This window comes from Triturus cristatus, chromosome 6, assembly GCF_964204655.1.
Source record: "Triturus cristatus chromosome 6, aTriCri1.1, whole genome shotgun sequence".
Taxonomy (NCBI): Eukaryota; Metazoa; Chordata; class Amphibia; order Caudata; family Salamandridae; genus Triturus; species Triturus cristatus.
Window position 1 is genome coordinate 790392660 of NC_140589.1, and position 21198 is coordinate 790413857.

Here is a 21198-nt window from a genome sequence, read left to right on the forward strand (position 1 = left end):
GCTACCACCGGCCTGAGTACCAAGGATGATCTAAAGCGCGCTCTTGAGTCATGGACAGAAACTGGGGTCACAGGGCCCTCCGACCAAAGCAGCGTCACACCAGACCAAAACAGCAGCACACCAGAGGGGAACGCCACGGCTCCCGAGGAGCGGGGAACGGGCCTCTCGCAAGAGGAGATCCGAGAAAGAGACAGAGTCAGATTACACGAGTTGGAGATGGCACGACTCAAGATGGATGGGGAACTCAAGTTAGCTGAACAGAAACTCAACCTCGAGCATATGCGGCTTCGAGAGGAACGAGAAGAAAAGCAGAGACAGAGAGAGCTGGAAGAGAAAAAAATAACGCTCGAGCACGAGCGCCGACTAGCGGAAATAGAACTGCGCAAACAGAATAAGGAACTGGGGGTGCCTGAGCGACCACACACCCCGGGGCCAAGTGAGAAAAAAGTTCACATCCCCAAGGATGTTGTCCGCGAATATGTCCGAGAAGACGACATACAACAGTGGTTTAAAGCCTATGAGATCGCAATGACCTCCCACCGGATCGACCGGAGTGATTGGGGAGCCGGACTTTGGGGGAGATTTATCAACGAGGGTCGCGATGCCCTGCTGCAGCTCCCCGATCACCAAATGTCGTCCTACGACCACATGAAGGCTGCCCTCCTCACCCGCTACGGCCTCACGCCCGAGATGTACCGCCAGAGGTTCAGAGATTGCACCCGGATCCCAGGTACAACTTGGGTAGAATACGTGAACTATTTCAGCCGGGCCTTCGAGGGTTGGATCAAGGGAAGTCAGGTCACCACCTACGAACAACTCTTCAACCTTATGGTATGGGAGCACCTGTCAAACAACTGTTTCGTCGAGCTCAGGCAGCACCTACTCGACAGTAAGCTGACTGACCCCCGGCAGCTCGCCGCCGAAGCTGACCGGTGGGAAAGCACCCGAGTGGGCCGGAGAGGGCCACACGACCAGAACAGAAGCAACCAAGGCCAGCACCGTCCTCGGGGAGGAGGAGGGGGCCAGGGGCGAGGGAGAGACGCCTTACCAGCAACACCCGTGGCCAGCACCCAGCCTCCGGCCGGCCGGGGCAACCCCCCGTTGCGGCCTGGGTACCGAGCCAACGTCACGTGCCACCGGTGCCAGCGACTAGGCCACTACGCCAATGACCCGAACTGCCCGCTAAACCAAACACCCAAGCCCCGCCAGGTAGCTGCCGCTGCCCTAGGGGAAGAGCAATCATCGGAGGGACCCGAAGAGTACGAGCCGGCCCAGCAAGGGTGGGAACCGGCCGCCATGGTCCTGGCGTGCTTAGGGGGAAGAGACATGGTTCCGCGGGCTCCCCTACCCGCCAACACCAGAAAATACGGTCAGTGGGTGACCATTAATGGGCAGAGAGCCGAGGCCTTGCGTGACACCGGCGCCAGCGTGACGGCCGTCCGCTGTCATCTGGTGAAGCCCGAGCAGATCCTGCCGAACATTCTCTGCCCCGTCCGCTCGGCAGATAACTCTGAGAGTATGTGTAAGATGGCCTGCGTCCCGTTTGAATGGGGAGGGGTCTCCGGCCTACTGAAGGTGACGGTCCGGGACGATGCCCCCGTGGACTGCCTCCTGGGGAATGACCTCGAGAGTTCCCCGTGGGCCACCGTCGAGAAAAGAGAGCACCTGGGGATGCTGGGCCTCCCGGACTGGGCCTGCATAACCACCTGATCCATGGCCGCCCGTGCCGCCCCCCGATCAGAAGAAACCGAATGGCCAGCACCTCCGCCCCCGGTTGCCCCCGTAGAGGACAACGGCGAGTCCGACCTCCCGGACCCGACTACCGAAGAAGACGCGCAACACCAGGACCTTCCGGATCTGGCTCAGTGGCGTCAAGAAGGGGGGCCCACCCAAGAACAGTTCCGCCAGGAACAAAAGACCTGTCCCTCCCTCGAGGGACTCCGCCAACAAGCCAGTACCCAAAACGCCGGGGACACCACCGGAACCCACTGGGTCTACTGGGATAACGACCTGCTCTACAGCGAGCAAAGAATCGCCGAGCTGGGGGCCGGTCGAGTTCTGGTAGTACCGCTCCGCTTCCGAGACTTTCTGCTCAACCTGGCCCACGATGTCCCCCTGGCTGGACACCTGGGCCAGGACAAAACGTACAGTCGCCTGGTGACCCACTTTTTCTGGCCGAAAATGAGGAATGACGTCCTGAACCACTGCCGATCTTGCCCCACATGCCAAGCCAGCGGGAAGAGTGGTCGGAAGCTGAAGGCCCCTCTGCAACCCTTCCCTGTGGTCACCACCCCATTCGAGAGGGTGGGGATAGACATTGTGGGGCCTCTGGACCCCCGCACGGCACAAGGACACAGGTTCATCTTGGTACTAGTGGACCATGCCACCCGCTACCCCGAGGCGGTGCCCCTACGGACAGTGACAGCTCCGGTGGTTGGCCGGGCCCTGATGGGGATCTTCTCCCGGGTAGGCTTCCCCCGAGAAGTCGTCAGCGACCGAGGTACGAATTTCATATCTAAATACATGAAGTCCCTCTGGCAACAATGCGGGGTCACCTACAGATTCACGACCCCCTATCACCCCCAAGGGAACGGACTAGTGGAGCGTTTTAACCGCACTCTCAAGGGGATGATTGGGGGATTGGAAGAGCCTCTCCGTCGCCAGTGGGATGTACTGCTCCCGTGCCTCCTCTTCGCCTACCGGGAAGTTCCCCAGAAGTCCCTCGGTTTTAGCCCCTTCGAACTCCTGTACGGGCACCCTGTGCGAGGGCCCCTCAGCCTAGTCAAGGAAGGTTGGGAGATGGCCCCCTTAACGACCCCTCCAGACGTCTTCAAATACATCCTGGCCTTACGAAACCAGACCCGGCGCTTCAGGGAGATGGCCAAGGCGAACCTCGAGGCCAGCCAGGAGGACATGAAGAGGTGGTATGATCACAATGCCTCCTCCGTTGAATTCGAGCCTGGGCAGCAAGTATGGGTGATGTCCCCCACCGAACCATGTGCCCTGCAAGATAAGTGGACGGGGCCCTTCAAAGTGGTCGAGCGTAAAAGCCCCGTCACTTACCTCATCGACATGGGGTCCTCCCGGAACCCCCTTCGGGTCCTCCACACCAACCGTCTCAAACCACACTTTGTGCGCTCCGAACTAAGCCTCTTGATGGCTACAGACAGTGGTACAGAAGAAGACTCCGAGCCCCTCCCGGATCTCCTGAAGACTCAGGAGAAGGACGGCTCCGTGGACGGGGTCTGGCTCTCTGACGCCCTCACTTCGGAGCAACGCCAGGACTGCCGGGACCTCCTGCTGCAGTTCGCTGCCCTGTTCTCCCTCACCCCCGGGGTCACCCCTTGGTGTTTGCACGACGTAGACACCGGGGACAGTCCCCCTGTCCGGCACCGGGCCTACCGCGTACCAGATCGGGTACGGGCCTGCATACAGGAGGAAGTGGCCAAGATGCTCACGATCGGGGTCATCGAGCCCTCGGACAGTCCCTGGGCCAGTCCGGTTGTATTAGTTCCCAAGGCCGCTGCCCCCGGCACCGCACCTGAACTGAGATTCTGCGTCGACTACCGGGGCTTGAACGCTGTCACCCGGGCCGACGCTCATCCCATCCCCCGAGCAGACGAGCTGATCGACCGGCTGGGGGCCGCCCGCTACCTTAGTATCTTAGACCTAACGGCGGGCTACTGGCAGATCGGCCTCACACCCAGGGCTCAGGAACGGTCAGCCTTCTCCACCCCCGATGGCCACTATCAATTTAAGGTCATGCCCTTTGGCATGAAGAATGCCCCCGCCACGTTCCAACGCCTTGTGAACCAGGTCTTGGCGGGGCTCGAAGAATTCAGCGCTGCCTACCTGGACGATATCGCTGTATACAGCCGCCACTGGTCCGACCACCTCCGTCACCTCCAAGAGGTCCTACAAGCCCTCCAGCGGGCCGGCCTCACCATTAAGGCCGGCAAGTGCCAAATTGGCCAAGGGTCTGTGACCTACCTTGGGCACCAAGTGGGAAGCGGGCTGGTGGCCCCACTACAACTTAAGATTGCGGCCATCCAGTCCTGGCAGCCCCCCGTCACCCAGACCGAGGTCCGAGCCTTCTTGGGGCTCACCGGCTACTACCGGCGGTTCGTGAAGGACTACGGCAGCATCGTGGGGCCCCTCACGGGTCTCACATCCAAGAACCAACCGAAGCGGGTCAACTGGACTCCTGATTGTCAAGCGGCCTTCGAGGAGCTGAAGGCCGCCCTGTGCACCGCCCCTGTGCTCCAGGCCCCCGATTACAGTCGGGAATTTGTGGTGCAGACCGACGCCTCCGACCACGGCATCGGAGCCGTCCTCTCTCAGTTGAACCCCGAAGGTCATGACCAGCCGGTGGCCTTCATCAGTCGACGTCTCCTGGCCCGAGAGCAGCGTTGGAGCACCATCGAGAGGGAGGCATTTGCAGTAGTGTGGGCCCTCAAAAAGCTCCGACCCTATCTCTTCGGTACCCACTTCCGGGTACAAACCGACCATCGACCCCTGCAATGGCTGATGCAGATGCGGGGGGAGAACCCAAAACTCTTGCGCTGGTCCATTTCCCTGCAGGGAATGGACTTCACCGTGGAGCACCGACCAGGCCAAGACCACGCCAACGCGGATGGCCTGTCCCGCTTTTTCCGCCTCGACGAAGAGAGTCCCCAAGGAGATGGGTGACTCTCCCCGCCTTCAGCTGGGGGGGACGCATGTTGGACAGGCCTCACAGACGGCTTGCTCCCTCCCCGCACGACAGGGCCCGAACTCCGGCCCACCTGGCATATCCCCGCGACAAGCACCCGTACTCCGTCTCCCGACGGACCCTCTGCCCTCGGACCCCTACTCATCACGGGGTCCAGCCCCACCGGCTTCCCCGGCCGAGTCAAGGCGCCCTCTTGGGCCCTGCACCACGCGGCCGCATGGCCTCACCTCGACCCTAACCCCGGGCCTGGCCGGCCCCGACATCCCGGCACCACCATCCACCCAGGAGGTGAGCGGACCACTTGGCAGGTCAATGGGAGAACGAAGTGTCAAGGGCTCTCCCCCGCCAGGTGCCGATCGCCCCCAGCTCCCCCAGGCACTGGCTCCACCCCCTGCTGGGTGTCTGGACACCTTCATCCCGGACCCTCCGACCTCCAAGTGCGAGGGTCCGGACATCAAAGGGCACCAGCCCTATAACTGAGGCAGCTCCGGAGCAGGAAGGCAGTTGTATCCTGGAGTCGAGAGACACCGAGTGAACTCAACCTTGACGGTCTACTGGCGCTGCCGTAGCCGCTCTTGTGAACCATCGTCCTGCCTGCTGGCGCTGCCGCGGCCTTCTGCAACATTCATCTTCCTGGGACCTGCTGGCGCTGCCGCGGCCCGTTGTAACGACCATCCTCACCGGGACCTGCTGGCGCTGCCGCGGCCTTCTGCAACATTCATCTTCCTGGGACCTGCTGGCGCTGCCGCGGCCCGTTGTAACGACCATCCTCACCGGGACCTGCTGGCGCTGCCGCGGCCTTCTGCAACCTTCATCTTCCTGGGACCTGCTGGCGCTGCCGCGGCCCGTTGTAACGACCATCCGCACCGGGACCTGCTGGCGCTGCCGCGGACCTTACATCTTCCGGGGACCTGCTGGCGCTGCCGCGGCCCGTTGTATCGACCACCCGCACCGGGACCTGCTGGCGCTGCCGCGGTCCGTACCACCTAACCACCAAGCTCGAGGATTGTGAGCTCATCATCATCTCATCCGAACTACCTGATTGGTAAATAGACTGTCCCGCTACCCCCTTCCCTACCTTGCGAGACTCTAATCGAGGGGACCCCTGAGTCCAGACCTCCTTGTACCATTCAACCGTATCTTAAATAAGTGCTTATAAAGAACACTGAACCTTATCCGTGTGTGATATCTGTCTGTGGGGGGGAAGTTACTTGTCTGTACGATCGCTGGAGACGGCTCTCCCCGGAGACCTCTCCCCCTGACCCCGGCCGGCCCTCCCGGTCCGTCTACCTTTTCTAACACCTGGCTCTTAGACTGAACCTCCACACCCAGACAGATCAGCAGCCCCCCCAACCCTCAGCGCCTTGCGACACCTCATGGGCGAATAGCCGCGCTTTACAAACCCCTTATTCATTGATTGATTGATTATGAATTTTGAGCCAAAACCCCGGAATCAAAACCTCAGAATTTCAAATCAGATTTCAATTATGTCATTTGTCAAACCAATTTAAGAAGTTCATCGTATTAATTGTAATTCAGCAAATGACAGTTTAGGAATAAATCATTCCCCTGGTATGGTGGATTGTCATTTCAATGGAAAATCAATGTAGATGAGATGTTCTGCGCCTTGCCTGGAACTCTCAGGTAGATTCTAAATGGAGCTTATAATCTTGACATTGAATGCTGCCCTGTCCCCAGACTCTAGGCTGCTTTACTCGGAGGCTGGCATCTCTCTTCCTTGTTAGGAAGGAGATGAGGAATGTCTTTGGGCCTGATTTAGATACTGGTGGGCGGGTTACTCCATCACAACAGTGACAATTATACCATCCACCGAATATAAATCCCATTCTATCCTATGAGATTAATTTTTCTGTGGACAGTATATCCATCACCGTTGTGACGGAGCAACCCGTCCGACGAGATCTAAATCAGGCCCCTTGTTAGGCAAGGAGTTTGAATTAGCAACTGGGGTCAAGGTCCAGCAGACCTCTAGTCCTGCAAGAGAGGGATTCACCATCTTGGATTTATTAGAAAGTGGGATATGCGATTTTCACAACAATAAGACAAGTGTCATAGGTAAGGGACAGCATCACACTGTAAGTACATAAGGCATGGAATTGGTTAGTGCGCTACTATGGTATGCTAGAATCTGTGATAAAGCACTGCTTGTTATTTGTAGCCTGGAAATAAGAAAGATTCTGCACCTTGCTTCCGGGAGCAAATTATTAGACAAGTCGGCCTAACTTCTAACTGAATATAGACATGCAAAGACCTATCCCAATACTGTGGAAGTATGTCTCATAAACAGTCTCTGAGTGTAACTGGAAACTTGGTTACTGTGTAAAAATTGTATCCTGTAGCGGATACTGCTTCTGGAGCATGATCGACCAGTTATTAGTTAAGCTCAAACATCTCTGGCCATCATCTTAGCTACAGTGGATAGAAGCTCACCTGAACCATTACCCTCCTTCGTTATAAGTTTAAGTATAAAAGAAGCTTGTAGAGCGCTCGACTACCAGAAGGTGTCTTGGCTCAGTTATAAAATGCACATGTTAATAAAGAACATACAGCTTTACCTGTGTGAAGGGATATGTATACAACAGCCTGTGCAAGGCAAACATATCCCTAGACCCCACTGTTCTTATTTGATTTTTTAAGTCTGCCTTGCCTCAGCCAAGAGAAAAGGAAAAAAAGGACCTAGGAAGGCCAGCTAAGCTATAAACCATGACAGTTTTCACATCTCTCTTCTACTATTAGGCACTGATTGGCCCTAGCAAAATGGTGCTCATTCTTAACATAGAATGAGATAATTGTGGCTTTTGCTGGCAAAGCCCAAGCTTCAACACCACTCATGCCCCTTCTCAGGAGCTGCAACCCTAAAACACAGTTCTCTACCAGCCAACCTGAAGACTCAACCGATCCTTTTGTAATTCCAACAATATCTAAAGTCTCACCATTTCAGACTTCATCTGACTCACAAGCTCTAACTGATATCTTTGACCTCCTGTGATTGTCTGCATTTCTTGTGTTCTTCCACCTGAGATCGTCCATCTATTCTCCTCCCCTAGTCCTTGTCTCATACTATTTAGTGATATCAAGATTATCCTTCATTCCACTCTCGATGTGGAAGCTGCTGAAGTGCACCTAGACTACTTCTCTCAACCACCAAGACTTGATCCTTATCCCTTTCCCTATTTACTCCTAAGTCATTCTAAAAAAAATCATATGCTCTTATGCCTAGGAACACTCCCACACCCTCCTCTCCTCTCTCAGCTCCCCTAGTTTTTGACGATGGCCTAAATATTCAACCTTATTTATTTCCTATTGCTAGAGCTTTGCTTATGTTTTCAGTTGTTTATTCAATGTTTGATTTTGTTACACGTGAACCTTATGTACATTTCTCTGGAGATTTTCCTCGTTACTCAAGCAAAGCTACCAAAGGTGAGACAAGGATGTCCTTATGGATAAGAAGTTTTACTCTTGTGGGTCCTACTGTTCTGGCAGAATGGGAACTTAGTCAAAGTTCCTATCAGGATCATCACCCCTCTCTCTCCCAGCTTGCTTGTCTTGTTAACCATATGTCCCATAAAAAGCAAAAGCAAATGTATATAGATTCTTATATTGAGTACATTTGTAGTGAAAAGTGCTGAAAGTAATGTGTCACTAACACATGCAGCCAAGTCCACATTTTATTTTCAACAAAGTTGACAACCTCAATCATCGTCCAGTCATTGAGCTGCGCACATGGAGATCCTTACCGAACATGAACATGGCGATCCTGCCGGTGTACTGGGAAAGCTTTCCAGCCAGCATTGAGAATATGGAATTGCCGGCTCCATAACAGATCATGACATATCCCACAAACTGTATCCCGAGGGCACAGGTTACATAGTACTAAGAGAAGGAAAGAAATGCATGCATTTTAACACTTGTGAGGAACTGATTCTAATTCTTAAACAATATTTATTTTAAGAAGCTATCTCAAAACCTATTTCATTATTAGGAACAGGAAAACTAAACACAAAATAGAACGGTGGAAATACATCCAGGTACTATTTTTAGCACAGGGACGCCATGTTATTTTTCCAAAGGTTGAGGAAGGGAGGAACAATGTCTCCAAATCTCCTGAACAAGGTTGTAGACAGTTCAGCAGTATCAGCATAGATGTTCGTTAATTGGACATGTGATTAGTTGAGCACTGAAGTAGTAGGGTCGCATGTCAGAATATATTTGCTTAAAATACCATGTAAAATGAAAAGTGTGTCCTAAATATTGTTAAAACAGTTGCAGTAGTATAGATTTTCTTTTATAATTAAATCCAGTAGAATGATATTTTTGTAAATTATATTTAGGACACAATATTTTGCTAGACAATATTTATTCCATAATATTCTAGCACCACACAACTGATATTGTAGTCACATTCAGAATGTAATTCTCCAGGACAGACTGTGTAAGTGTATATCTGGTATTCGTGTCTGTTCTTTTGAAGAAATGGTGGAGGAAAGCAAAAGGAAAGACCAGGGCTGAGGAAGAAGCCCTACAGGCATTCATGTGCCAAGTTCACAATGAATTCATTCTCCCTTCGATACAACACATTTTTCAATCATTTTAATGTTTTAATCATAAAGACTTTATTGCACACAAACTGCTATGTACCTTTTCTCCCCAGCATCGAGACCATAACCCAGGATATCATCTTGTACTGATAGGGCCAAACTGCATTTTGTAGTACGTGAAGTAGTAATTAAGTAGTACTATTTCACGTACTATAAAATGCTATTCACTAATATATAGGGGGAGACCTTTGCCTCCACCTCTACTATCTTTTGTACGAGGACACCTCTGCTAGGGTGACAGAAATGTCGGCACTTGTGAGTTTGTATATCTTTCTTCTTCGTTGAGAAATATTTATTAATTTTAAGTATAATACACAACAAACACTGTACCAAAGTGACCACTGTCACTGTAAGGAATCAAATATGAGAACTAATGACCCCCACACCAAAGAAGTTTTTCCCAGGAAGTGAGGTAATTCCTTTAATTTTTCTGTAAAAAAAAAAGACTTCAGACTGTCAGCCCTAAATAAGGGGTTGGTGTGTTGTCTTTACTCTGGTGGCCAGCACCTGGTCAGGTTGCTGGAATGAGCTTTCTGTTGACAGAGCTCACAAGAGCAAGGCCAAAAGAAAGTAGACGGTCTCCCTGACTCTAAATAGAGTGAGGGAAGCAAGAGTTTGGCGGACTGGCTACTCAATCTTGTTTGTGACAGAGTACCCACCCTTGTCTGCTAAGTAGCAAACAAGTCAGAACAGAGCAGATCGTCCAGAAGCTTAGTATTGGAATAAAAGTATATTTTCACTTCTCTCTGGTGAAAATCCCTAGATACAAAAAATTCAATGGCATATGTACCTTTTTATGAATCTTCTGAATCTAAAAATAGTTTTCAAAGATTTGTTTTTCGAATTATACTTTTGCCAGAAGATAAAAATTGTTCCTATAGTTAGGCAGCATAATCCAGTACAGATCCTCTTGTGGGAGTGATGCGGATGACACTGCCACAAATAGCACGGCCAAAAACACACTGGAGAATCGAGCAAAATAATTATGGTATCAATGAATACAAGAGATATAGCTATTGTTTCAGGAGGGCCCATATTGGACTACTCTAGCTGATGTGGCCAGGCCTGACTGAAATACAACCTTTGTTGTGATTGAAAAGAGCAAGAGAGAACTCTTAACAGGAAGTAGAGAGGCTGGTAACATTCAATATTTGGGAGGGAGTATGATGTATAAAACTAGGAGCTGAAACCATATCTCACAAGATATCCTGCAGATTAATGTTGGTGTGTGCTATCTTAAATTCATTTTTGGATTTGTGTCTTGAAGGCTTAAAAATTACCATATTAGGAATAGGTTTTACCCCTAAAAAGTAATAACCCGAGCCTATAGAACCTTGGCGCAGTTTTGGATTAAGTCAAAATACCTATCTCCCTGAATACAAACGCAGAGAATAGCTGTTGTCCCTTTCATCCAAGTCCTCTTGTTGATTAAATGTACCTAGCAAAGTAGGTGAAATAAACTTTTTTAACTTCACACCAGGGTTGATGCTTGCTTTCTTCTGACTTCCTGCTGGCCTTTCATGTTAAGAAGAGCTAATACTCTGATAGCTGAAGATTCCAGGAAGAACATAGGATCTATAGCCCTGCAGTGGCACTCTTTGAAGCTCTGAATCTAAGTGTGTGACTGCTTTTATCTCGACAACTAGCATTGTACAGGAGCAGTGAGAAAGAAATTGATACCCACTAGTTGTATGCAGGGCTTGAGTATGGTCTTCAGACTGTAGACCCTTCCTCGTTTGAGGATTTAAAATCTAAACCACCACTAACTGCAGAATTCTTGTGAGTTGGATTCAAAGACTTCCCAAGATTGTCAGCAGTCAAATCTTACCTCTTTTTCATTCAGTGGCTTATTCAATAGAGGGCAAAAGAAAAGAACTCCCCAGCTTTTACATGTGCTTACAAATTTTTGAACTATTTATCTTCCGCATGCCTTCTCCACCACAATCTCTTGCTACACCTATTTGAACCTTTAAAGCCCTATTAAGGTACTCCCGCAAGACAGTAAGTGATAGAGAGTAGTGTGCTCTTTGGAAACATTCAAATCAAAGTCATTTTTGTTTATCAGGAAAATCAAGTAAGACCAGTTAAGTTTGCAAGTTGGTTCCACAAAAAAAGACCCATTGTGACCCTTTGACTTTTTTGACCATTTCTCATTGAACAAAAAAGATGGATGGAATGATTTAATTAATAGCAGTTACAGGTAATTGTTCAGGCTGCATTCCAGTCCATTTTTCTCACTCTGTCATAAAAGTCAGGAATCAACCACAAAGAAATCGGATCTCGCCCAACCCCAATAGGGATATTCCAGTCAGAACTGCTAGGATATGCCCCATCCACAACAGCATTCAAACAACCGCTGACATATTACAGCTTTTTTGGTGGTCATCCTTGGGGGCAGTGAGTATGGGACCCATGTCTTGGGCATTCCCACTGTTCTTCGTATACATGAGAAAGATATTTATAATTAATAAGTAATATTTGTTTGTGGTCCTGAATAATTTGCATTTGAGACAAATTTGCTATACTTTATGTATCTATTTTCTTAATTTGGCTAAACTGGGCCTAAAATATGCCCAACTCCATTTTGAAAATCAGAACGTGACTGTGTTTTAATTTCTTATCTCTCCACACCCAGCAAAATGTGTACAGAAACGTTATTAGATGCAATGCTTTGAGATTATGTTTTCTGCTATCAATAATATGTTGTTTTTGGTAATCTTCGGAGGAATCTTTTCCTTTTGAATGTTACTGTTCAAGGTTTTTTCTGCATGAAACTCAGTGAGTTTATTTATTTCATAAATCTTTCATTGTTTCATGAGTAATGAGATTTGTACTGTCATGTCCGATGACATTAGGCCAGAGTGAGACAAATTATTATTCATTTAGACAACTGTATTAGGTATTGTTGCATTTTATTCTGCATTGTGAGATGTGGAGCATATGTATGATTTTGCTCACTTCATGCTGACTGTATGGTTTTTCCCGAGTATTTTGCTATAAGTGGGGCTCACTTTATAGGAGAGTCAGACGTGCTTTGCCTGTCTCTTAGGGAGCAGATTTGTGTTATTGAGACAGAACTTGAGTCATTTCATGCCGCACCTGTTAACTTAGAAGTTTATACTAATTCCCTGTATTTCATTGAATGATTGACCAGATTGTTGCCATCTATAATGATTTTAAACTTTTGATAAACCTTCATTGTTTCTAACTTACATCTGACTCAAGAAGGTTTATTTCAATGAATATGCAACTTGATTTGTAGACATTCCTAATCTATTAAGGGCACATAACTTCATACATTGTTGAGAATCCCCAATCCCCAATCCTGCATAGGCACTTTATCTTTAGATTATCTGACAAGATAGCACATTAGCCTCATGGAGAAAAACAAACAAAATAGTTGGATGAGCTCCTCAATGTATTGAAGGGGGCGTCCTCAATCTGAAAGGTCTCCTCAATCCATGGCCTCAACGGTTAAACCTTTTCAAGTTAATTCCTTAGAAACTGAATGTATTCTTATCCGTAGGCCAGGCAATTCTAAATTTAACTGATAATGCCTAACAGAGTTAGACAATAAAGGCTGTGCCCCCTCAATGGCCAGGAAAGTCAAATCATTTGGACTGATCCACATCTGTGAATGTTATGAGATAATAGTTGTAGCATGAGATGTCTTAAGGTCTGTCTCAATACCAAAAATCTCATCCCTGAAGGACAGGCAAAGCAAGTCTGTCTTTCCTCCAGCATGAGCCCTCATTTATAGCAAATTATCAGCAAACATTATACAGTCAGCATGAAGTGAGCAAAATTATATATGTTCTCCACATATCACAATACAGAATAAAATGCAACAATATATAATAACTTCCTCTAAATGACTAATACTTAGTTCCCCTCTGACCTAATGTCATAAAACCTACAGCAAATAAAGCAAAAGGCACACTTCACGCTGTAAACTGAAAGTTTTATTTTTACACTGAGACCTGCAATACAGGCCCTGGTGTTAACCAGTATCTATTATGGAAATGCCATCTAGGCCAACACTCCAACATCTTCTTTATCCCCACTCAAAGAAATGCTTCCTGCAACAGCCATGATGACTTCAGGGACCCTATTTTTCCATGTCAATGGCATCTCCATTTGTTACATTTAGAACCCAAATCAAAGTTCAAACTGCTGGTCATTACTTTTAAAACTCTACTTCTGCAACAGTCAGAATACCTTCCCTCATCTCTGAAGATTTCTGGTGGCAATAAAATCTAAAGAACCTATATATATTTCATACTTAAAACAAAAAAATATATAACTCCTAAAGCAGCCACAAAGTCCTTTTCTGAAGCAGCTCGCTCCTTCGGGATCTCCTTTCCTCTTGACCTGAGATGCTTAGAGACATACAACCAATTCATCTAAAGGCTGAAATCACACTTGTTTAAACTCTTGCTGGGAAAGCCTGTGCACATCCTCACTCATCCATCTCTTCTATCGTCCTTGCATTCTCCTCTTTCTACAGACTATCTCACTGCTTTCCTTCCACATTTCAATATTCATGCCACTTGTACACTCTGTGCTTCTCTCACCTCCACTGTTACACTCCCTCCTCTGGAGTCTTCCTTTTCGTACCAAACATATTAATGACCATTGTCTCCTGTTTTTAAAGACATTGCTGAACTAGACGTTGATCTTTATTTGGTTACTGTAGATGCTTGATTTTATAGTGGTTCCATGTAAGAAAGCATGCATTCATGTCAACTGTAGATTTATACAGTCTGTGACTCCACTCAGTAGAGTTTTGCTTTTAAAATGCAACATCAAAATATTTCAAATGATCTCAACCACTGGTAATCACTCATGGTCACATTCCAGTCCTTCATATTTTTGCTTATTGCACCAATACCATAAGAAATCACCATATGAAAATAAGCGTTAATCCCGCTTCTGTCCAGTCCAAGTCTCTTCAAGGGAACATGAGCAATATGAGACATGTTTTGACCTCTTTGGGATTTCCAGTGAGGTGCACCTTCAGTCCTATGATACAGAGAGAAAAGTATTAATCAACATCTCTTGTCATTAACAGTCACTCCCACTGACTTTCAATGAAACGACAAAAGCTCTTTTTGATTTTCTTGGAACTTTCTATAGCAGTCGGCCAATAAATGATTACTAAGGACTAAAGCATCAGTAGTTTTCTCTAACTTGGGACTTTCAGCCACTGAGTACCTCATGCCACAGTGGGCTACACCCATCACCAAATGCACAGAGAAACCACAGCCTTGTTCTTTGTGTGTTAGCAGCTGGAGCTAGAGGGAAGGACCAGGTGCTACATTTGTCCATACACATGACGGAGTAAGCACTAAAGTTCATGGGCTCTGCTTTAGCAGCTGTCAGGCAAAAGACCAGCCTAGAGTGAGCTCATCTGTGCTCCTGCACTGAGGAAGTGGCATGACAGCAAGGCATTTCATTTGTGAGCTCCTGTAAACGCTTCCATCTATTTTTAGAAATGTACCATCGTACTGTTTTCAAGTACACAATCTGGGCTATAGTCTAGCTTGCCAAAGTGTGTCCCAAATTATAGATTTTTGTCTTGATGGTGGTTCCTTCATAAATTAAACTGTAAACTTAATGCGATCCATAAAAGTGCTGTGAGCTGAGGTTGGGGACCTTGATTAAGTATGTGCTTTAGCTGTCTAGCATCCATCTGGACTTCAAAGGACTGATACACTGACCAATCTTAGATGCAGAAATACATCTCTGTCTGAAGCGAACACATGATTCTAACTGGGTACATGTTGGTCAAGGGCTGTTGGTGTTTTAGTACAAAGTATTTCCTCTGCCAAGTTTCACTTAGGTGACAACCATGGCAAAGATGGAAGTCAGTGTGCAAATATGTAGTGAAAAACCTGTACTAAATTCTGCCTCAAATAGACCATCTTTTGAAATTATTTGATTAACGCATTTAGAAGAAAAGATCTTCTTCACTAAATGATCTCTCAAGACTGCTGCTATATAGTCCAACTCTGGAAAAGTCTTAATGCTTGAGAAATGCAAGATTTCCCTGCTTGTGGCAAATGAACCAGGTGGCCAACATCAAGACATTGTCCCAACAATAGTTTAATGGGCTGTGAAGTGATTGTTCCTTTGAAAATTTCTGGTTACACAGAAAACACTTCAATTAGAGTTAAGCCTAAATCACAATCCACAAAAAAGGTGAAAAGGAAGAATGATAAATGACAGACAATAAACTAGATTCCCCTCTCTATTGACGTTGTCATCACCCTAAGGTCTGTATATGTCTTGAAACGCATATTGTCTGCCACAACTATAAAGCTGAAACAAAATACGGTTCAAAGCCGGAGGGTCCCAGGGAAGTTTAAAGACCACACAGGATTTAATCCCCAACAACAGAGCAATTAACAGTAAGAAATCCCGAGGTCTACAAAAACGTTATAAACAAGTGTGGAAAAACCACTACTAATCAGTTATGAAAAAAAGAAGAAAAAAGTGAAACTGAACTTGTAATTAAGCTATACAGAGTTATTTAAGGGCATATCCCTTTACAGGACGAAATCCCTCACTCACCAAAGGTGACATGCTTCATCATTTGGGATTCTCCTCCCAGAGGAAAAACCTAGTTCTAAGAGGGAGGAGCTCAGGGATGTTTTAGTAAGTTAAATTGGATGTTATAGATCCACAAATGAAGAGCTAATAGTATGAATGAGGACGCAGCGCAAAACAAAACCAAAACTGTGAGGAAAGTGAAGTCTAAAACTGACTAAAGGACGTCAAGAGGAAACTTTATTATAAGACGTTCTTTGCCAGGATTAAAAATACAGAGCATCAGCGGTCGGAATTATAAACCGCTATGATGAAAAAAATCAATCTGTTTCAGCCATAGTGCCAAACAATGGGCCAGGCTTTCATCAGGACATTATAATGCTGCTGCTTGGAGAATGAAATAAGTGATATAACAGAAAAGGATACAGGAACAAAGATTTTCTTGATGCCTGTTACTTAAAGTGAATAACCCGTAACTACTGGGTAAGTCACCACACCTCTACCTGGCAACCTCTCAGGAAAGGGGCACCGCTCTATCCGTCGGTACACTGTTATATCACTTATTTAATTCTCCAACTATAAAGCTGCCAGCTATATGAAGATAAGGAAAGTCACCTTCCTTACCCTCTAGTAGGGTGTGCTTACTGTGATCGAGACAGGTGACAATTGGGAATTAGGGAGATGATTCCTCTGATCTTGTTTCCATAAGGGTTTGTACTTTCTCTCCAACTCAATGGTCTTTATTTGTAGTTGTTCTAATAAATGCATCCAATCCATTTAATAGCTGACAAATATAAGGATACACATATAAGGATACAGTGTCAACAGGGAGTTGTGCTATATTCAGAGAGCTCCCTTTGTAGCATAGGTGGGAGTCTCTTCCAAGGCTAGATGAGGTGACTTTAGTGTGGTGTTTGCATTTATTCCTTCCCATACAGAGAAGGACTACTTCCACCATAGATGGGTGGGCCATCAAACTTATATCAATATATTTCCCTTCAGGAATTGTTTTACAAACTGCCTACATGCCTTCGTAATTTTTATGAGGAGACAGTTAAAAAAAGTAGGGCATGACTTACCCTCCTACAATGACAATTTTCGAGTTCTGGTCCCACTGACGACTCTTCAGAGGAGTACTGAGATAAATGAGCTCCCCAGCTTCAGATTCAAAGAGCGTCCAGTGGTTTCCTCATGGCATAACAATTTCAGTAACTTACTTAAGAAATAGAGGTCACTGTGAAGCATGAATTCAGAATGAAAAAGGGTCTTTTGCACCAAATGTGTAGATCTAGAATGGATCTGACAACATGCCCTCACCAGGCCAAAACAATTGACTTTTTGAGGGTTCATTAGCCCCAAAGAACCCCAGAACAAGGAGGGATTGTATGGTTCTGATTTACGATTGTCTAGAGGAGGTATATTGCAGAAGGTAAAAAGGACATTAATCTGAACTCTGGGCATATGGATTGCAGATTTGTAGAAACCCAGCAGCTGACATACTAACTCCACCAGTCTACTGGTGGTATTATCATAGGATATCTGTGATTAGCCTCACAATTAAATGACATTGCTCGGGCTTCTTTCATTAAGACTTTTGGTTTTGTATCTTTGCAGGAATGGTGTGTCACCTTCAAGGATGTCAATGCTTCTAGTCCACATGTGCTACCAGGGGTACGGGCAGCCCATGGGGTGGGGAGTTGTTTCTGATACTATCTGTCAACATTTCCTTCCCTGTTGAAAATAGGTGCCAAAGTCGAGTAATATTTTGGTGGTGGAATTCAGGTTTGTGAATGCTCTTATTTACCTTTCAACTAACTACTTGAGAATCTACCTTGGGAGCGAAATATAACTAATTATGGTAATCCTTTTTGACTTTTTGGGCCATACCTTTGAAAAACATTAGTCTAGTGAGTCTGGGTAAGTCAGCCTCATATTAGAAGACTTTAAAGCAAATGTAGGCTCTAGTTATCTCACGCTGCCTTGCCACAAGGTTGATGAGAAGTTGGAGAGGGACAGTACTGTGGCGGCAGTACAAGGTTGGCGGTAGAAAGGTGGTGTGTCTGAAACTTTCTTCATATCTACATGTAGAATTCCCACAAGTATGGCTGACTATGTAATGGTTAGTGGACCCTTTTCAAACCTATTTGGCATTTTGAGAAGTACAGAGACCATAGAGTGACCACAACCAACTAATCTTGTGCAAAGATTTACTCACTCAAATGTCCTGGGCACCTGCTCGGTTAGTACATTTTCGAATGTAAATGCCCAGTAGTTATGATAAGATGTTGCTCTGGGCACAGAATGAGCTGGCTGCATAGATTGCTAAAACCATCTGTGAGGCCCTGAAATCAGTAGAAGTATTTAGACCTTGATTCTTGCAAAAAAGTAGTAATTTCACAATTCCAGATAATTACTATAGTGGATATAGTGGTGACAAAGACACAGCCATACAATGAGACATAAAGATAGTATACCTTTAGTAGTGGCTGATTGCACACTCAAAAGACAAATTTAAGCTTAAAAATGGATGTCTGGACCATCCTGTGTAATATTGGTGTTACCTCCTACTTGTGAAATGGTGAGCAAGATTGATATAGGTTTGCTAAGCGCTTTTCTGATAAAAAGTAATTACTCATATGACTTCTGAGTATGAATCTCATGTTTATTGAATCTGTTTGCTAACATGGCACAAATAATTTCTATTGCAATAGTAGGTATTGTAGGGCACACACACACACATCTCTCTTCTAGATGTGTTCCTAACTGGAAGAGAGGGTAAATGCACACACTGCATACCTCTTTGAAATATTTATAAATGCATTCACTGCATTTCTCTTGCAAATATTTTCTTTTATGGTTTGAGTTTTGGAGTTTGATGATACAGTTTCCAATGCTGGAAGCTTTTAGACATACAGACCTACAAAGTTTGTAGTTACATAGGTACCTATTGGTCTCTTTGAGACATCATGAATACCAGACATGGTTTGGTGGTCAATTGCCCCATACATCACAGAATGCTAGTAATGGTTTGCTGAAGAGTGACAGAGTCACCTGTCACATGTTGGCTGGGATTAGATCAGGCGCTGACATAAGGATTTTTACACTTCCACAAGTAACACACTTACTAAATTAAGTAGTATCAGTCTATAAGCGACTTAGACAATAGGTCATGCAAATGACTTTTATAGAACTAGTTCCTCACAGATCTGCACAACATGTGCACACATGCAACACATCAATACATACAAATACATGTAAGCAATCCATAAATAGTACTTCAGGCTAGTGCAGTAGAAGTGACAACAGTTCACTATAATCTTGAAAGAACATCTGGTGGTAAAGTTAACTAAACCATATACAGATTGAAGAGGGCATACCACACAAAATTAAAGCAACATTCTGGCCGCATTTATCTGATGTCTGTAGCATCATATTTTTTACATCCTTTTTTGCAGAGGTTGATTGGCCTCCTGTCTTCATTAAAGAGATATACCTCAAAGTGAGGGGGTATTAAAATTGGCATTTTTCCCTCCTTAGTGCCTGAAGAGTTCAAGGAAAAAATATTCAAGCAAGTGGGCTTTTAAATCAGGCTCCAGCCATGTACAGAAGTACAATAGGTGGGATAATAAATTCAGTTCCACATGTCATTCCCTTGAGGAGTGAGCCCCAAGTGAAGGCTTAATATCCTCTAAAGACAGAAGATAAACATGACATGAACCTATTTAAACTAGCTACAGTATCTAAGTATTATAATGCCTTGAGGTTCTATAATGAACACTCCTCCTTTTTCAGGTTTTAATAAACCTGACTGACCCTATAACATAGTATTGGTGTATATAAAGTTAAACATTCATATACACAAACATGCACATCACAACATAGGATTAGAAATCAACCTAATAAAAATATGCATTTAAATAACCCTGGATATTTCAAATTGATTTTTCAGTTAAAAGATAGCACCCAAAAACAAAGTATCTAACTGCATTTCTTGTTCAAATTTTGTTGGTTTCAGAATTTTTAGATTTCTATATAGAATCATTTAATGGCTATTAATAATCCTGATTTGTTCATAGTAAAACAATGGATATCTCACAAAGAGATCCAAACCTTAAACATTTACATCGCAAATTATAATAGGCTTTTCTAAACACCTGGGTAGAAAATTTCTGACCAAACACAGTTACAAACTTAACACTTAAAAATGCTAAATTATGGATTTTAAAATATATTTGCTTAACAGAGAGTTATCTAGCACTACACTGCATGATTATTTCACAGTCTTTGCTAACAATTATATAATCCCTGCTGGGGATTTCACACTTTTGAGAGTTTACTTGCTACGTTAGGTCGATCAAGTGATGCATTTTGTAATGATTTTTTTGTGTGCATGTTTTCTGAAATACATTGTATGAAAACGCATACAGTTGTCTCACATGGACAGGAAACGGACATGTTTGAGACAAAACAAACCAATCAATGTTTTTTTTCTCAGTTCTTTTTAAACTACAACTACATGCACATAATTTACACGAAGGCCCTACAGAAGTTCCAATCCTGTACTAATCCTATTTTCACAGCCGAAAGCAAGCTTCACTCCCCCACAGAGAATTCTGGGTGCAGCAAGTTCCGTCTTTCAAATGCTGATCGATACAAAGTTTGTATCTCATCTCATGCAGTGCAAGCAGCATATTTTTTGCAATGTCTTTACAACGTTAACATTAATAAATAATTATATATCATAAGCAACTTCTAAACATTTTATCCCTACAAGTACAAAAGAGCTCCTCTCTGTGAATGACTCCACAGCTGGGCGCTAACTTGTGATGCAATGCATGACGCTTTTGGGGCTAGCAACTTCAAAGTGCTACACACACACTTAGGTTTTTTAGGTCTCTAACCCTGCACAGCAAAACTCAATCTCGGTTACTTTCATTATGTGAAGCTGATACTTCTGTTCCCACACTAAAGCAGTGTAGGGTTCAGTTTTAATGCCCTTGACAGCATAAAATCTACATTGCATAGATTAGTGTGTAAACTGATTTAGAGATTCAGAAGGGAACTCAATATAGGAGTTGATTAACTCTTTTCCTACTCACAAAGTGGGTCATCTATTGAACCCCATTGTCCACTACTCTGGTCAGACCATCTTGCAGTGCCCTTCTCCATATCCTCCCTCTCTTTACTCAAACCCTGTGGCAATCGGGCCTAAAGTCATGGCCATACATTGGGCCAAACTCGACATCACTACCCTCAACTAGTGTCTATTGGATACCCTCCCTCAATTAGTACAGCAAGTCGCCCTAGATCTCCCCGTGG

General features: G+C 45.3%; 1 protein-coding gene across 1 annotated transcript in view; it reads right to left on the bottom strand.

Moving 5' to 3' along the window:
• LOC146817887 (N-acetylglucosamine transporter UNC93A-like) overlaps nucleotides 1-21198 on the bottom strand; it is a 515214-nt gene that overhangs the window by 249665 nt on the left and 244351 nt on the right. Inside the window, exon 6 of the mRNA XM_085611375.1 lies at nucleotides 8470-8605. Coding sequence (XP_085467501.1) covers nucleotides 8470-8605 — 136 coding nt within the window. The remainder of the gene's footprint in view (nucleotides 1-8469; nucleotides 8606-21198) is intronic.